General features: G+C 38.9%; 1 protein-coding gene across 4 annotated transcripts in view; it reads left to right on the forward strand.

Moving 5' to 3' along the window:
- ctbp1 (C-terminal binding protein 1) overlaps positions 1-19,778 on the forward strand; it is a 217,088-nt gene that overhangs the window by 79,068 nt on the left and 118,242 nt on the right. Inside the window, exon 1 of one of the 4 annotated variants that reach the window (XM_015344948.2) lies at positions 6,978-7,059. The exons of 2 other annotated variants lie outside the window; for them this stretch is intronic. In XM_015344948.2, the coding sequence (XP_015200434.1) occupies positions 7,053-7,059 (7 nt within the window). In that variant the 5' untranslated portion in view covers positions 6,978-7,052. Of the gene's footprint in view, positions 1-6,977; positions 7,060-7,099; positions 7,173-19,778 lie in introns of those variants that run through there. One more of the 4 variants, XM_015344949.2, reaches the window with a different exon arrangement.

A 19,778-nucleotide genomic window follows, 5' to 3' on the forward strand; every position in this document is an offset into this window, starting at 1 on the left:
ATGGAAGCATCCATATTGCTTGTTTATCATCAGATTATTCCTTAATAAAAATGTATGCTTTGTGATCTACATTTTATTAATTTAGTGTGCACATTTATTGATTGGCATTTTTTTTGGCCAGGAGTGTGTAATTCGTCTTTATTATTTCTCATCTGTCAGGCTTTCCGGAATTCTCCGTACTCTGGGTTTGCAGTGGGCTGAGCACATTAGCAGAATGTTGTTTCATTATTAAGCCTTTGCCTTCTTTCTGCATTTACTTTAATGATAGCTCATTAATGTGTTTTTGTTCACATTCTGCTTTGAATGAAACTGCAAGAGGAATAGGCGATGACATGCTAATCAAAACAGGAAATCATGCAGGAAAAACAAAAGTAAATCAGTAGCTGTTGATGGAATATATGATTGTAAACATTCTCGTGACCAGATTTAAAAAAAAAGTGTTACATCTGGGTGTGTAGTCTTTTTTGAAAGTGCACACAGAGTGGCAACGAAAGAAGTATTGCAATCTGAGGTTAGAAATCTGAAACTAGTCTTACTCTGTCACTCCCATAAACCTGGGCAGTAAAATCAATAGTTCAGTTTTACTCATTGACTGTTGAGCCGGAAGCTTACTAACGTCCTCGGGTTTGGTCAACTGATTTTAAAAAGACTATGTCTTGAAACCGCGAGGTCGAGTACAGTTTTGTAAATATTCTTATTACTAGATACTCTGTTTCAGAAAATCAGCTTCCCTGTTGTGATTGTGGTCTTTGTTCAAAAATGTTTAATTGGTTTCTAACCCAGGTAGATACCAGGTGCAATTAGGAGTGAAGGATTTAATGTGGATAATGTATTAAAACTGAAATCCTGGCACTTAACAGGAGGAATAACCAAACACTTTTGGGATGTGTGGTTTCCACATGTTTGTGAAACATGCTTCTGTATATTCCTCTTGTTTTACAAGATCAGATTTTAGTGAAGTTTTAAAAATATTTTTATCTTCTGGATTTCACTAACAGCTCTCATCTTGCATTTTGCAGCTTATAATTCACTTATGGAATTCACAGTGCTGCAGTTGCAAACATGTAAGAACATATGAACAGAGGAAAGGTTACAAATGAGACAAAGCCATCCAGAACATAGACGTGTTCAGTAGTCTGCAGCTAACTGATCTAAGGATCTCATCCTCTGATAGTGAACTAAGGATGGGAAAGCTATATGGAAAAAAATAACTATATTATATTTACTGTTTGAGGTTGTTGCACAGAGAGGTTGTTCCTCATAAATGAACAGTTATTAATGAAGAATCATGTTATGGAATCATTTTGATTATGATGATTATAATTTATTTTTTCACTGTATTTCTGAGGACACAAATCAGAAGTCAAGCCAGTAATTCTAAGAACCGTCAAACATATCAAAAATAAAACCAGTCCTGCTAAAAAATATTTTATCCAAACACCTGTTTTCCTCAAATATAATGCACAAGATGGACTGTTAAGCAGGCTATCACAGTCTCCTGACCTCAGCCCAATAGAACATTTCTATGGTTCAAACCATAAGGCAATTCACAGAATCTGAAGGAAGCAGTTCTACATGGAGGAATATTGAAAATATTATCTACTGAATCTGTTTCAAGGCTATAAGGAGAACCTTCTCTGTTGTTGTTAAAGCCAAAAACTGATCAACTGAAATACACGTCAATTTCATTATTGATCATCTTTTTATGTAAGAGATAAATATTACTTGTTTTTTTCTGTGAATAAAAAATTGAATAAAATTTGATCCAGCTGCATTATAAATTGAATGTATAAACACATCATCCCAATTTATTCTTGTGATTCCAACATTGTATATGGTACTGCAGCCAAACACATTCTTCATAAGGAATTGGCTACATGTGCAGTAACCTTAGTAATTAAGACGTGTTAAGCAACCATAAATTCATTAAACAAGACATTCTCTCCCATATATAGTGACACAATGATAATCCTATGATAGGCATTATACAAGCTTTTATCAAGATAATTAACTAAAAAAAGCTCTTTGGTTACAAAAAAGCCAAGAACTGAGGGATATATTTAGTAACATTTGTTTTCCTTGTCTTATGAAATACTGATTTTATTGAAGGTCTTTATTATGTAAAAATGGTAGATTAAGAGGTTGTGTTGCTTTTTTTACTGCAAACCTATCCTAAACTCTATCCTAAAGGATTTTTACTGTAAGTAAATTTAAAGAAAAGCCTCTGAGAAATGTCCTTTGTGTCATGCAGTACAACAAAATAGGTAATCTTTATGAAATAGGGTTTTGTTTATACCATTGATATATAGGTCATTTGATATACAGGTGGGTAGCATGGTGGCTCAGTGGATAGCATTCCTGCCTCGCAGCACTAGTGTCCTGGGTTGAATTCCTGACCACGGGTGCTATCTGTGTGGAGTTTGTGTGTTTTCCCCATGTTCCCATGGGTTTCCTTTGGGTGTTCCGGTTTCCCCCCACAATCCAAATACATACTGCTGGGGAACTGGACCTTTGTGCAAAGTGCGTTTATATCTGTGTGTCCCCTGTGATGGACTGGCATCCCATCCAGGGTGTATTCCATCGTGTCCCTGTTTATTTGCTGAGACGGGATCCAGCTCCCTTGCAATACTGAAGTGGAAGAAGCAGTCAGAAAACAGATGGAAGCTGTATCACAATGCAATATTGATTTTCCTCATACAAGATATCATTAAATAAATAAAAGCATGAGAAGATCGGTAAACATTACCTATTATGCTGCTTGATGTATTTTTACCAAGTAAAAGGCTAAGAAGTGACAGGAAAATAAATGCTTTCCCTGATTAGCTAAGCCTAAGACAGTCTCCCATCATTTGTGTGTAGTAAATTCTTCAGCAGAGTTTGAAGCTGATCATATGGAGGACTGGCTGAGCCGAGCTGACAGCTAAGGTGAAGAATTAAAGAAGCAATGCTAGTGTATGCGTGTTCTTTCTATCAACAGATTTTTCATTTAAATTCCCATCCCCAGGAACAAACAGTGGTTACATTGAAGACGTTGTTGGAAATAAAAAAGGCATGCTAGTTCAGATTTTCTGTGTCATGTCTAAAGATGTATTTTAAGTTCTCTGCCATTAGTGGACAGAAAATTCATCTACTTTTTTTTTATTTTCCTGAAGTAGCACATCATTCTTAGGAAGTGCAAAAAAAGCAACATAAAAGCAAGCTTGCTATTTTTTGATGCTACAATGGTCAGTGTAATTTTGTGTTTTGTAGTGCATTACAAAATAAACAAAAGTCGGCAGAAAAATGTCAGAATTGACAACTATTTTGAACTCACTGCATTAATTTATGTTCTGTAACACACTCGAGTGGTATTGTATAGTAGTCAGTGGAAGTCTAGGTACTGCAGTCTGCTTAATGCTTGATTCTGGAATGGACTGTACTGTAAGTAGATCTTTCTTAAGTAGTGAGTAGAGCAGTTGTATATGCTATTAGGATTGTGTAATTACCTCTCATATCAGAACTTGCAAGTCAGGCAACCTTTCAAACCCTGTATAAATTCACTTTTAAATTCTAGCCTAATTTTGTATCATTGTGTTTGCTTTCTCTCAATGCCATATATAATAATGAGCTGTAATAGCTACCAATATAAGATTTTTTTTTGTTTGCAAGAATAGCTGTTAGTATTTGAAATAAGTATAGGTATTTATGGAACTAAGTAAGTGGTTAAGAGTTTTGGATTCTGTATGTAAGCATAATGTGCTCTTGGTTTATATTTTCCAGCTCACTTTGGGATTTTATGTTGAGTGTTTTGCACTGTTGCAGTGTTTTGAAAAATGTTTTAAAGCAATAGTTAAAAAACTACACAATGAGTGACAACCCTGAATGCACTAGATGCAAAACCCTGTTAACTACTGTTAGCCTCTAAAGAAATAATAAGGAGCTACTTTTTGAAAGAGGGGTAACATTTTCTACAATGTTATGTTTGTGATTAGCCAGCAGCACTATCACCCTGCAACTCACATTGGGCAGCCCACTGAAGCTAAGCAGGTGTGAGCCTGGTGTGAGCACCTGGATGGGAGACCTCCTGGGAAAAACTAAGGTTGCTGTTGGAAGAGGTGCTAGTGGGTCCAGCAGGGGGTGCTCATCCTGTGGTCTGTGGGTCGTAATGCCCCATTATAGTGACAGGGACACCATATTGTAAAAAGGTGCCCTTTGGGATGAGATGTAAAACGGAGCTTATTAAAAGTTAGTTGAAAAGCGTAGGGGTGTAATGCTGGCATCCTGGCCAAATTTCCAATCATCGCCTAATAATCCCTGTTCACCACTGATAGCTGATGTGTGGCGAGCATTCTGGCACACTTTGGCTGCCGTTGCATCATCCAGGTGGATGCTGCACATTGGTGATGGTGGAGGGGACTTTTTATTACCTGTAAAGCACTTTGAGTTGAGTGTCCAAAAAAGCGCTATTTAAGAGTAAGCAATTATTATGAAGTAGCATTAATATGAAAATATTAGGAATATTGTGACTATATTGACTGTATAACAAGAAATATCTTGGGTAATCCATACAATTAGAAGCACAACATGGATCTACTATTAATTTTGTACGTGTAAAGACAGATCATTTCTATTACCTGACCTCTCACACTTGCTTAACATCAACCTTTCTGGGCACCCTGGTGCAGGCTGGAATTCAACAGAGAAAGTGTGGCATCATAACCATTGCAAGTGTGACATTTTTCTTACTCGTGTATGCAATAATAAAACAATGTGTTTTTTTCATAAGTAAAAAAGGGACAGTATACGAGGAGTGCCCAAAACCATGCAGTTTGGTTTTCTTTAATTTTAGTGCATTTTGCAGTATGCTTTTATTTTGAATTTCACCTCAATTATTCTGTTCCAGTTAAATTTTCTTGATCATTACTTTAATGTTCGTCTAGTTCTGTCCTGGGTAGCAAGGCAGCAGCAGTGCTTAGCATTGCTGTCTTGCAGCGCTGGGGCCTTGGGGTCAATCCCTGGGGTCCGGTCTGTGGGGAGTTGGCATGCTCTCCCCATGTTCGAGTGGTTTTCCTCCAGGTGCTCAAGGTGTGTCTTCCCACAGTCCAAAGACTTACAGGTAAGGTTAACTGGTTTCTGGGAAAATCTGCCCTGCTGTGAGTGTGTGCACACGTGTGTGTGTCCCGCAACAGACTGGTGTCCCATCCAGGGTGTACCCTGCCTTGCACCCATTGCTTGCAGATATGGGCTCTGGCTCCCCTGCAGCCCTGGAATGGAATAGAATGGAGACGTCTTTGCCGTCTCAGCTATCACGGCTCCTTTATCCCGCAAAACACAACCATTTTAACTTTAAAAGTGCTGGCTATGATCTTTTTTGGTTAATTGAAGGTTCTGCCTTCACATTGACTAAAATGTACCCCTTTTATCTCTAAACTGTTATTATCTTGTTGTTTGATATTAGTATCAGATTTCAGACTCAAAGTACTTTTCAAATGTATCCCCGTTTTTCAGAAATATACTGCTGCCTCATAAATACAGTTTCTCACAGCATTTAGAGACAGGTCTGTGTATCAATATTCCTTTAAGAAGGACCCTACTGTGCTTCACAGAGGATACAGGAAGACTATAGCTCAACCTCCATTTAAAAATGGCTGTAGGGCAAAAAACCACAACTCCAGACTTAATGATAATGAGAAGGGGTTTTCTCTGCATTCCTGTGAAGTCATCAGGAAGAAAGCACCTTTTTATTATTCACTTCTTACAGGCCTATGAAACTAAATTATTCTACCAATAAAGCAGACTGTGTACTATGTGCGTACACAGTCTGGATACAGCCTAAGAAAAGTCTCGACTGACTACAAGGATCACATCTCGGGTTTGACAGTGGGTTGGTAGTAATAAATGGCAGTTTGTCACAGCAGTCTCCAATGTTGTGGTGTAATTTACATCTTGTAAAACAGTTCATTAGCATTCAAGGTATGCTCTTTGCCTTTTTTTTTCCCAGCCTGGTCATGTGATGTAGTTTAAGGAGTCACAGGGGTGTGTGTATTCCCATATAAGTATTTTCTAATCCAGCTGTTGCTGTGGAAGGTGAACAAGCACTGAAACAATTTCTAGCTCTCTGGATTTTAGACATATAAAATAAATGAGTCTTTGGAAGAATTTTCAGCACCTTTTTAAACTTACAGTTCAAACTTTTAAATGGTAGTTTTGCCGACATTTTGTGATTAATATGGATTTTTGATACGTTGATCTCGTAAACCAATATTTAACTTCGAATTATAAACCCGAGGTATTTCTTAATAACGACCCTTGTTTAAATCGAATATACTGTGAGCATGGAGAAAAGAGGTTTATAACAACACTCCACGTGTCCGTGTGGCATATCTACTGTATGTTTGTAACAAATGTTTCTTGCCTAATGAGCTCAGTTCACTAAAAGTCTATATCTAAATAATTTGTAGCAGTTTGACTTAAAATCTATTACAATGCGCACTAAGATATCTAGATAGAGGGGGGGGGGGGAAATTATTTATTTGTCAGTGAAACAGATTAGGTGCAGCGCCAGCACTTATGATGATTTTAGAATGAGAACAAGAACCGAAACAAAATCCTGCGTATGTGGAGTTTTCGGAATGGTGGCACACACCACAAGATCAAGGCCTTGCATCTACTGAGAGAGGGGAAAAAAAACACCTAGATTATGTCATTCAGTTTCAGCGTCTCCATGATGACAGACAGGCTTTGTCCACAGGGAAAAAAACACAGCTTTCAGGGCCCTCATTTCGGCTTTTTTCCCCGACGGTCCGGTGCGTGCCTCCTCCAACTCACCCCGTACCTTCTCACCGTTTCTCCAGCTTTCTCATTTTTTGGTGTGTGCACGCGTGTCCCCTCCCCCCAGCCTCCTTCTGTCTGACTGAGTAATGAGCTATGATATGGTTGGCTACTGTCCAGAGGCAGCCTCCGTTGATTGGCCGCCTCGTAGTTCTCGTACTCTGTGATTGGTCTCCGACCCCACTGCTGCATATTTTCCTGAAGCACTAGCATATTCTGGGTTTGAAAAACCGAAGGTGGGGATGCAAGGTTTGTGATCGTTTTTGCCCCTTTTCTTTGATTCATTCTGAAAACTGGCTGATTTGTAAAACGGTGGAGCAGCGGGCTTGCGATGGCGTCTACAGACTGATCCCGTAGTGAAGGTGGATTAGATTTTAGGACTGGAAGGGCTTTGGGTGGGGTAGCCTTGGAGCTCACGCTGGGCAAGCTTTTGCTGTGTGGGTTGTGGAGAGGATAAAAGGGGGCTGGTTTGTATTTTTAATAAGCTGAGGCAGTGGCAGCAGGTTTCTCCCTTTGGAGCGCCTTGTGCCTCCTTTGGCTTTTCAAGTTCAAATGCAGAGACGTAGAAGACCGCAGACCTGCTAGAGAAACACGCACTTGCAGCTGGTTGATGATTTAAATGGTTCAAGTTTAAACTAAAGAGCAGATTTTGTGTTTGTGGTGTGGGCTCTGCTACTGTCAGGTCCTGCGGTTAAAATGCACGGAACCTGTCGTTCACTGCTTTTTTCAGCGTTTTATTTAGGCCCTTTTTGCAAGCTTTAGAAGTTAAACTCTGTGGGCAAATGACAGGGCTTGAATCCCCCCTCTTTCTGATTCATATTTGCATTCCGCGTAGACAACTGTCATTTGAATCTGTAAGCCAGAATTTAAGATTTGCGTCTCCTTGAACTCTGCTAATTTGCTAATGGTTAATGCTGATGGTTAATGCTGATGCATTAAATAAATATATTTATTTTATGTTGTCTAGATTTCTGTTGGTCCTTTGTCAAAAGTTACCTAGTCAAGCTTTTTTGATAAAGTAACGCTGTCAACTTGCTGACGTGCTGCAGGATCGTGGTCGGTTGTTTAACAATTTGTATTTAACACTTGCTATCCAGTTGTCTGAATTTGTTGTTCTTTTACCGTTACGTAAAACAATTGCATAATTTCAAAGAAACGTGTGTTGTTGACGTTGTGTCGTTGCCCATTTACTTGTCATTTTGCGACCAGAGTTCTGCAACATTTAGAGCCCATGCAGACTTACGGATGCATTATGAGTGGATATTTTTCTTAACATTTCATTTGTAAAATACATTTGCACTCCATCAGGGTGGTCGGAGTATGGATTGTTTTATTAGAAGTCTGCGGGTTGGTGTGTGTGTGCTGCATACATTGTAATTACTGTATTAGCTAATAAAGATGCTATGGATAAATGTAGAAAAATCCACCATGTTTAGATACATTAAGTACTGTATCAATCAGTTGGTCAGTACAAGTAATTCAATGCTGAGAATGTAGCCTGGTGTTTTTAAAACCTGTTAATCTGTTTGGAGAAGCATCTAAATCCCCTTCTGGTTTCGAATCCCACTGAACAGGAATTAGAGAGTGTGAGCCATGGAAAGGTGTAAAATTAACAGAATCAACAAAACCTGTTTGCCCAGTGGTCATTTTATTGTTAACTTTGGTTTCCTAGTAAAACTTTATGGTGAAATACAGAATGACAAGGAGCTGAGGGAATTTGCTCTGGAGTTCAAAGTATGAGACGGTTTCTCACAGTGCTCCTCGTTGCCTGATTTTGAAACGCATTGTGAAATTTGGTATCATTGCTTACATCTATTTTTCTGTAATATTTGTGACGTGACAAGTTTTTATAATAGTTCCTTATGTAGCACTATGGTTTGAAACATAGCCTTTGGTCACGTGGTGTTGGCTAGTCTTATCTACTGTTTCAGTTTGTACTTTGATTCATTTGTAAGTAGGTAGAGTACAATACCTCAGTTTTTGGGAGGTGCTATCATGAGACTTGGAATTTGAGTAACAGCCATGCTTTTATTGTGAGACATTTGTGTTTGTCAGCAAGTTTGCCAGGTTGTGTTGAGTGAAATAATGTGATGCTGACAGTTTTGGATGAATATATTTGAACTGTAAGCAACTGTAGTTTTGGATGATAGGTTATAGATAGATGGGAGAATATTGTTTCTCAGAATGTCAGGCTTGCCTGCTATCTGAAAAGCAGTGTTTATTAAAGACTTGAATAATTGATGAGGATATCTTTAGAATCAATATTTTGGAACAGTGAAAGCATCACTGATCTAAAGCCTATACCACATCCATACCAAACCTGACACTGATGTGGCTGTCTCTATTCTATCTAATTGCATCTCTGAAAAACTTGGTTGACTCAAAATTCCCTTCATATTAACTGTGACAAGACTGAAGTCATGGTTATTGGCACCTCCCATCAACTTTGTAAAGTCAACCCTGTAACCGTATCTGTAGATGGTTCTGTACTTGAGCTTCAGTCTAAATTGAAAAACCTTGGGGTGATATTTGATTCTGGCTTAACATTCGACCCACATGTGCAGCATATTGTCAAAACTCCGTCCTACGTTATCACTAACTGTGGCCGAAAAGCTGATCAACACATTTGTGTTTTGCTGAATTGACTACTGTAATGCTCTGCTCACTGGGGTATCCAAATCTACATTGAACAAACTGCAGTATGTCCAAAATTCAGCAGGCAGAATCCTGACCAGGTCCAGTGCAAGTCTTCACATTAGTCCTATCCTGGAGTCCTTGCACTGGCTTCCTGTCAAATTCCGTGTGGACTTTAAAATTCTCATGCTTACCTATAAGGCTCTGCATGGCCTGGCACCTGTCTGAATTATTACCGCCCCACTCCCCAGCTCACAACCTTTGCTCTTCTAATTCCGGTCTCCTGACTGTCCCCCAAGCCCGTCTACATTGTATGGGTGACAGGGCCTTCTCCTGTTATGCCCCCAAGCTCTGGAACTCTCTCCCCAAGGAAACCAGAGAGTCACCTTCTCTAAACTCCTTCAAATCCAGACTCAAAACCTTCTTTAGAAGAGCCTTTACTTCTGTTCTGTAGTTCTGTTCTTTACCCCTCTGCTCTATTATACTTAGTACCACCATCCATGGTCTCCTCTGTGTGTTGTGATTGTGTTTTTATGATGTGTATTATTTTTATTTATTGTTGTTGTCATTCTGTAAAGTGCTTTAAAGGCACGATATAAAATAGTTTATTATTATATTATTAAAGGTTGGAGTGGAAGAAAAGATTTGTCAAATTAATTTGAGTACACGTCCCTAAATGTGATTGCATCTGTTAAGATGGAATATGCAATAAAAAAAGCAGGATACTTGTATAAAATTAATTATGGAGGTTGAAGGCAGACACATTTTGTCTCTTGATAATAACAGCAGTGAAATCGCCACATTGACAAATATGTTGCCTAAACTAGCTATATCCTCAGTCAAGACTTTGGAAGGTATTGGAAGATCTTGAAGTAAGGGTAAAAGTTATCTCAGTAAGCTTCATTATTGCATGGCTCCTTTTTTGCAACACCTTTGGTTAGAGATCTCAGCAGAGGCCTTATTCATGCAGGAAATCTCACAATATTGTCCATATTGTAAATTGTATTCTGGCTGCTTTAGGCTTTTATGTCATGATTGCTGCTGTTCTTCCACAGTTTGCCAGTACACCACTGCCTTATTGTTGTAAATTCTCCTGGACTCTTATCACATTTAAAACATTCATTTTCCCCTCTGAACAGTTTTTGTTACCTATATTGGAATTTGTGGACCCTTTTTATTTACGTTTGTTAAATGTTTTCATACAGGACTTGCTGAAAATATATTCATTTGATATCTTTAGGGGCCAAGGAAATATGTTAGTGCCAGGTTTTTGCGTTACTCCCAGCTCACCTTGTGCATTGTACCTGCCCCAAACATCGCTTTCAAGCGCATGAAAGAAAAGTCTCTACAGCTTCCTTTGGGAAAACCAAAACTGTGCTGGATGCCTGCCCTCCTGGTTTTAAGTGTGGGAAAGTATTGTAATTATAGTACAGGTTTCAAAGAGAGACTACCTGGAATGTGGAAAGGTAGGGATTTGACTGTCTTTCGATGGAAGACAATTGGAATAGGGGAAATGTCTGATTTAAGTGATTTCTGTTCCAGTGCTGGAAGTATGCAGATGTTTTGTTGGCTGTGTGAAACATTGCAAGCTTATACGTGATTTTTGTTTTCAGCAGGATTTTGTTTAATTATATGGTTTCCTCTGCGAGGAGGGGGTGGCCGTACAGAGTGTTTCCTGTGTCAGGTCTGCAGTGAATGACATGCACCACACCTTCGTTTAGTGCACATCTCTTTTACAGCAGCACCATGGAGAGCGAGGATGCGCAAAGACCAGCTTCATTTTCCCGGCTGTTGGCTTTGATTTATGGGCCCATTTAGGGCAAAGACCAAAAGCTGGATTTCTGCTGCACTGTTTGCCAAGACAGGCATTGGAATAAATGCCATACCAAGCTTGGCGGACGCTGCTGTTCACAGCCTTTTTAAGGAAGTGGAGAAAGAACGCTGATTACTGTCACTTGGTCTTTCTGCATTACATTATATTCAATATATACAACAGGCCTGTGCTTGCATCTGTGTAGAATATTTTAAAAATAGATTTTTGTGAAAAGAACACAATGCGCTCCATCTGTGTGTTTCTTTTATTTATTGTATGTATAGTGTCAGCCTTCACCGAGAATTGGTTTTTCATGCTCTGAGCGGTAAGCTAGTCAGATGGAAGGTTGTATTATGTGAAGTAGGCCTTTTACGTTTCTGCGTAAAATGTTATCAGTGTATTTCTTTCCCGAAGTCCTCTGGCTGCTAATTAAAATGTAAAAAGTGTTTATTATAGGTTTGTGGTACATTTTATATGACTTCTTTATATCAGACAAAATCTGTTAGTATTTATTTTTTAAACCTCATGTGATTTCAATGTAAGTTAGTTTTAAAAAGCATTTGGATGTTTTCCTTTACATGAAGGTATAGGATGTTATAAATATATATTTATATCGGACAAGGTTCTAGCCACAAATATGCAAAAAACAAAAATTGAAACAGTATTGGGCACGATTAGTCTTCAGGACAGGGGACATGTATGGAATTCTGCTTGAATATTGTAATGCATTGTTTTACTACAGTCCAAGCTTCCACTGGAACTGATGTGCAGTAACTAGCAATTGCAAAATGGTGCTTAAATAAACCTGCTTTTTAGCATGAAAGCAAGTATTTCAGTTTTGTTTGGCATGTACTGTAATGAACAAAGAAACGCATTAAGCTTTCTGTAAACTGATCCAGTCACAGCTAAGAAGGCAGTATATGTCGAAACTGAAGAGCTGTGCAGGCTGAGCTATGTGTTGGATTTTATTGTAATGTTATAGGGATTGCTGCCAGTTTATGAAGGTGAACAGATTTATTGACTAATTCATTTTTCCTTCAAGATGCTGTCTTGGTTGCGAATGATGATGATGATGATTAGTAGCATTCCATTTTTAAAGGCAGCAATGCAGAATCATTTCAAAGCCTGTTTCTTTAGTCTGAACCCTCGTTCAGAAATTCTTCAGCAGTGTTAGTTTGTGATCCTGGTTTCTTATTGAGTCAAACAATCATTGAGTTCATTATCACTACAGAAAAAATGCACTTTATTCCAAGAGACAGTGTAATATTATTACACATTTGACAATGCTGTCCCTAGTGTCTTTGTCATGTTTCATTATTAGATTGTGAATAGACAAAGAGCTGGAAAAAGAAATTTGTCAGAAGGCAGATTTAGGATGGTTTTGGTACGCATATTTTTCTGTACTTGGCGTCTATTTCCTATTCGTACAGTAGGTAATGATTGAGTATGCCCTTGAGTATTTTAATGAGCATAAACATCTTTTGAAACTGTTCTTTTGCTAGATTAAATGAACTAATGATAAAAGTTTAATATGATGCTTATTTATTTAAAAATACATTGTTTTTTTTAATGATTTTTCTTAAAATCAAATATACAGAAAGCAATTCTAACTTGCCCTGAAGGAATATAAAAGTGTATTAACACATAATTGAGAAAGAGCATTGTTTTTCCACACCAACAATCCTGGCAAATTAATTCTTTTCTTTAGTAAACCTTGCAATATTTTCTTAACTTTTCAAAATCCTAGGAAGACCATTTACATTTTCAGTGTAAACTGTTGGTCTCGGTTGAGTCATAATTGCTTGTTTCTGTGGAAACGCACTAATACAGTGCAATTGCAGTTCCCTACTGTCTGCATGTACAGTTTGTACTTTTCAAAAGGCCTGCACACTTCATAAAGCTAATGCATTAAGCATGCATACAGGAATATAGAAAAAGGTTAAGATAAAGCGAGCAGCAGTATTTTTCTTGCATAACTTGATGCTTTTGTATATTAGTTGTACATTATTTTTGAGAGTTGTGATGTACGTTTATAATTACCTTTAGTGTTAATGTTTGTTGAAACAATGCTTGATCGACAGCGGTTCTTGTACATTGAGAATTCCTGTGGTGATGGAACTCCTTTACAATGACATCTTCTGGTGGCCAGATTTTGCAAACGGAGAGTCATGCAGGAGTTTGAACGACTGCAGCCTGAACAAATCATTGCTACGCAGTGTTTTGCTCCTCCCACCCACCGTTAAATAGTCATCTCATGGTTGTTGAGTGACTTTCGGTGAATAACCCCCCCCCCCCCCAATGTCAGGCCAAAAGCCTTCTACTTTAAGAGGTCAAAGTGCAAATAAAATCTTGATTTTATTTCTGTGAAATGCATATGGGCTCATGACAAGACAGCTAAAGTGACATGAATGTAAGGCTTACCACAGTTTACAATAAAGGCCATCGTAAACCGAGCAGAGAGAGCAAAGGCAATGTTCCAATTAATAGGATGTCAGTTTTAATTTATATAACTAGTATGCACATATATTGGTTATATAGTAGTCCAGAAGGGATTTTTCAAACGGGGCTGCTGTAAGAATTGTGTTATATAATCTAAAAAGGTATGGGTAAAGTAGAATCGGTTTTAAATGTCCAATTCCATAGTCAACTTGAAATGATTTGAATCTGCAGGTTATGTGTGAAAATATCCATTTTCATTGCAATTTGACATCTTATGGAGGGGGAGGGAGTTCAAAGTACTGTACTGAGCGATTGTGTGTGCACTGCTGTTCATGTTGCTGTGGTTTGCATCTTTCTTTTATTGTTCTGGAGGGTGACGCAGCATGTTAGGATGGCATGAATTGGAGGAGGCAGTGAGAGGAAATGCAGCATCCCCAGCATTGCCTCCTCTTGAAGCCTGTGGAGCCAAAAACGTTTGTGACTTTAGTGATTGAGAGAGGTTGAGGACAGCTAGAAGAAGAGAGTGGTCTGGTGATAATGGTTTTCTCACAGGGGGCTTACAGGATAATGGAACAACAATGGGATAAAAAGCCTTTCACCTCAAAGTCAATGGGTTCGGGAGCTGCTGAAAGAAATTGAAAGTCATTTCCTTGGGGTGGTGGTTTTGCACGTTTCAGTGAAATTGGCTCTCGGTATCCAACATCAAGCTTAAGCACCGAATTACAATGGCAAAAAAGACAAAACCATCAGGTGTCATACACTTCACTCTGCACATATGTCAAATGCATGTTCGCATTCCTCTTTCTGTCTGTTCTGTTATCATTACTTCATTGCCTTTTCGGATTTCCAGGTTTCACCTTGTTCTTATTGGCAGGGAAGGAAGTGAACACTGTCACATTCCGCTACTCCTGTCTACCCCCAACTGTCAGCTCACGCATTATTGTCTGGTGGGCTGGATGTATAGAAAGAATGATCAATGATTTTGAGTGGAAATGTACCTGTGTTTTGGTCTTGCCTGTTTAGTATGTGTGTGAAATAAAATCTTCTTTACTTGATTTACTTTCACCTCATTAGATCTGCTTCTAACAACTTTCTTTATGGTGTTGTTTTTTTAAAAAGAGGCTGTGTTTCACAATACTGTGAATATAATTGATCTTTATTAGAAACAGCTTTTAAATCGTAATCTTTTACAAAAACACATTTGGCTCCATTGGTTTTCTAATCTGGACCCTAAGGTACAGCTACAGTATTACTGTAGCAGTAATGAACACATTTAGTTAATCAGTTTTATTCTTAAATAACACCTTTCGATCTGGAGCTTCCTGATGGCAAATTCTACATATTATACATTTAAAAATGTATAATATATGCATGTAATTTTAATTATACATAGAAAAATGTACAGTACATGTACTGTAAGCAAAAAAATAAAAAAAGCTGTATAAATATGAAATGAAAAGAAGGAGGTTAAGAATTGAAGGCCTTTGAAAATAAGTTTTGAGGTGAGATTTAAAAATGACAGCAGGTAGCAGAGGGTGTGTGTTTAATTTGATCAGGAAGAGTATACCAAAGATTGGGGTACCGCTGGAAATGCTTGGTCCCCAAATGTACAGTTGAGGAGCCTAGAGCCAGTGGAATGAAGCGAACGAGCTGGGACTTGTGGGTATGGTAACTCCTGAGGGTATACAGCAGACAGACCATGCAGGGCCTGTTTGGTTAGCAAGAGGAGTTTAAAGTCAGTCCTGTAAGAAACTGGCAGCCAGTGCAGGTTTGTCCTCACAGTAGAGACATGTTTGGGTTTTTAAGCTTGGTCAACACTGGAGCAGCACAGGTGTGGACATACTGTAGATTCTTGGGTGATCTAGGTAGCAAAGCATTGCAGAAGTCTAGTCCTGGGGACATAAAAGTATGAACTAATTTCACCAGTAAGAAAAAGAATTGGTCTCCAATAGGGTATGTTTGGTAAACAGGAGAAAGATGTGCTGCAGACTTCGCAGATATGTGATTTGAAAAATAGGGATGTGTCAAAAGTAATCACTAGTTTCTTAACAGGATTGATTAACTATAATACAGCAGTATTTACTACCTTTTAAAGAGCAGTGTAGCCTGTATATAATTATTTAATGATTTCAAGCCTTTGTGATGTGTGTGAAAGATCATGTTTCTGAAGTTCAGTGTTTCCCGTAGCTTATCTGACTTCAAGCCGCTGCAGATGTCTTGAATGCAGAGCTAGACAGATGGCAGTGTTTGATTTTCTGTCTGGTTGAATGGTACAGACTACAGAGCCAGCGCTGTTTGCTTTGCTTCAAAAAGCTTTGCACTCTCAAAGCTTCTGTTATTTCACAGAAACTGGTGGTGGGGGGTTGGGGTGGGTGACTGGGTGCTGACTCACATTTGTGTTTTCGGACAACACCAAAGCAGCGCTGTAGAACGGAGAGCAAAGGGAAAAGCCAGGTTTCGGTAAAACCCACAGACACCTGCCAGAATGTTGGCTTAACAAGTTGAAAACCTGAAGGTAGTATGGCTTTTAATAGTGGTACGTAAGATTATTCTTTGAGCTTCAGTTATGGCCTTCGGGCCTTACTTATGGTTGCACATTTGCTCCCACCTGGAAACACTGTATTCTAAAAAGAATGCATTGAAGAGCAGGGCTTGCTTAGAGGGGGGGCTGTATAGGCTCTCAAAGCTGTGGGGGGGGGCTTGACAATGTTGTCCACATTTATAAAACACTGCTCCCAACTCAAAACTGATTGAGGCCTTTTGTTACTCCACACTGGAAAGCTACTACATCTGTCATATTTGACAAATATGAATGTATTATGAAATTTGTTATAGAGGAATTAGAGCTTCTGGCTCTGATGCAACAGTGGTGATTTCTGTCCGTCATATGGCTAAATAAACTTGTCAAATAGCTTTTTCCTCAGTTTTATTCTGCTGGTGGTTCATTTCAAGATGAAACAAGGTGGGGTTTGTGGTAATGTCAGTGTCGGGTCATCTATAATGCAGTGGTTTTATACATTACACTTGGTGGGCCCAGACAGCTTGATACTGCAGGCTGTCATAGTCCATATAGAGGACGAGGTTGAACATTTGTCCCTCTACAAACTGCTGCAGTTGCATTCTGCAGAAAGTGCTGATAACCTTGATGCGCAGGAAGTGTGAGGCTAAGCCGTTTTTCACGCTGGATGGTGGTACTTCAGTAGAGGAGGACTGTGGGCCACACACAACTGCCACTACTTTTCACATAAGCCCACATTAATTATAGGCACTTCAGAAACTGGCCTGCTGCGTACAGTGCAGAGGTAATCTAGAAACTGTCAAATTCTACTGAAATGCTCACTACATACGTATTATAACCCCACAATTAATTATCCAAAGTTAATTTGTTAGCCTGCTCAAATATGGTGAGAGGTTGCAGTATACCTTGGAGTGCCAGTGTGCTTTTTGTGTTGCGGGTGAACTCCTGACTAAAATCACAAAGTGGCAGTACAAGAATGAGCTTCAACATGCAAAGGTGGTGTTGACAAGCATAAAAAGTACACCGCAGATTTAATCATGGCCACTGCTGCAGGTGGGGGTAAAGAGCTTGGGCTTTTCAGCGCCACCAACTGACAGGAAGCACTCATGACTGACCACAGCCAGGTGAGTCATTCATAGTGACACAGGTGTCACAGAAGATGCTTAAATCTGATAAATTACAATGACTCAGATGTGCTGGTCTCCAGTAGAGGCACCGGTGTTTCAGGGATGCAAGACACCAGTTTGCATGTCGGCTTGGTTAACAAACCTGCTGAATGTTGCCAAAAGGTGTTTCCTGATGAATTTGTGTTTTATTTGGTGGCGGTAGAATATGTTTCTGGTAGGAAGGCCAAGAGCTTTCACTGACATTGTTCTGTTGTAGCAGCACCTTGTAGTAGCGGAGGGAGCACTCATGCTAACGTTTAGACGGCTTCCTGTTGTTGACGAGACACTGTTCCAGCAATAACAACATCAGGGTTGAACCTTAATCATTCAACCTGATTAATAATTTCTAACAAAGTTTAGTTTTCCATTCTATTGTAGAAACAATGTCTCGCACTGGCTCGCATCGCTGAATTTTTTTGCCCGGTCTACCAACAGTTGAACACTGTTGAACACTGAGTGGTTACATACATCAGACTCAGCCACTGCCAAATTACTTTGCTTATCTGGCAGTTGCTTTATAGATTAGCAGTGACATTGCATACAGACCACAGAGATGTTCCTCTAGTTAGTTTTTGCCAGGCTGCGTGTCTGCTTGTGTTTGAGCTAGTGCTGGATGTTTGATATTGATCACTTACAGTATTATGTGATAAAACAGAAAAGTCATTTGAAAACATTCTCATTTTAAAGAAGACCTGGGATGAAGGGGTTGTCTGAATTAACTGCACCATGTGACCCATACCAAATTTATTTTAAGACTTCGCCAGAAATAATGAAAAGAATGATGCAGCTAAAAGATAGTGCAAATCCTCTATCTCCTACTTATCTTGAATTCGGGCTGGCATGGTGTGCTTATTTACTTATATAACTCAACTATCTGCAAAGTATTTACAGTATGTATGCCCATTTCATATACCTACATAATGATAACCATTAAGATCTAAAGCCAACATAAGAACCAACACCTTTCCAGTGGTGTTACCAGTGCTGCTGTCATTCTACTCTGAATACTTGAACAGTGCATCATGCAAGATGCACTGCATTCAAAGACAAAAGACATACAGCTACTGTAAGTAATGGCATTCAGAGGACAACTTCTAGGAATAGTTTTCAGCTTCTGTGGTTGTTTATCAGATCCTCCATTGGGCTGACAGTATATTTTGCTAGTCTCCTGGGAGGGAAGGGATGAATGGGGATTGATGCTGAACTTTCTTATCAATGGCTTTGAGTGAATGGCTTCAGCCTCCAGTGCTCGAGTTTTATACAGTACCATACCATGAAGAGTTAGGCCAATAGGAGTGAAAAGTTAAAACGCAACGTAAAGCCATCTAGTTTTTTGTGATGCTATGTTTCTCATGAATGGAAAGACTCATCCTTACAGTTTGAAAAGAGCTAAATGATAGTCATTTTGGTTGTTCTGTTTTTCACTTGGATCTGTAAATCTAACTTTGTTAATGTTTCTGATGAATGCCCAATTGAATTTCTTCAAAATGCAAGTTTCCTTACTATGTGGTTGCTTTTTAATATTTTGGCTAATATCATGTCACTAAGAAAATTCAGGCAGAACATCACACTTCATGATAGTTGCTGATTAATACTTAAAGATGCTTTGCACTAAAATTTGCATTTGTTTTCTTTTGTAATCCTTGAGCAGCAGTACGAGTTGTTTCTAGGAATACAACTTCTAGAAAGATGCTATTTTGAAACTATGTACAGTTTTGGAAAGCCCTAGTTTTGATGCTTCTGTAGATACCCTGGGGAATTTGTGCATTATAAGTCACTATAGGCATGTACGTTTTGTTTGGGTTTGCTGGTAATCATCTGGTTGTTTTCCTTTGAATGTCAGTATACTGCCACGTAAGTGTTTATTTTAATTTATTTAAAGAGCTTAATCTTAAATGGGGAGGAAAAAAGCAGACTAAACTTTTTAATTACAGGACTATCTGTGAATAGTGCCTTTGATTTCTTTCCCCTGCTTGAAGCGGAGTCTTTTTTTTTTATTTAGCTTGATCCTCAAGTGTGTTTGAAGATGAACTCCTCCGACCTTTACAAGCGGGAGACGTTGCAATTAATTCCAATCAGCGTTTGTTCTGCCCCTGTGAATTTAAGACAACAGCCAGGGGATGTGCAATTTTGTGCAAGTTTTTTTTTTTAACCTTCGCTTAAGCCATGTGTCGACGTAAGAAAATAAGCGACTCGCACTTCAGGGAGATTGTTTAGGAGAAGCTTCCTGCATTTTAAATAAGCTTTTATTTTACAGAAACAATTTCACCAAGGGTAGAGGAGCTGAGATGCCAAGCTGCATTTATTGTACCATTAGGAGGTGAATCCTGGCAGTCTATTGAGCACTGCGAAGGATAAAGAGATGGCGAATTCCGTTTTTTCTACTCCACTTTAACAA

Source organism: Lepisosteus oculatus, chromosome 1, assembly GCF_040954835.1.
Source record: "Lepisosteus oculatus isolate fLepOcu1 chromosome 1, fLepOcu1.hap2, whole genome shotgun sequence".
NCBI classification, from domain to species: Eukaryota; Metazoa; Chordata; class Actinopteri; order Semionotiformes; family Lepisosteidae; genus Lepisosteus; species Lepisosteus oculatus.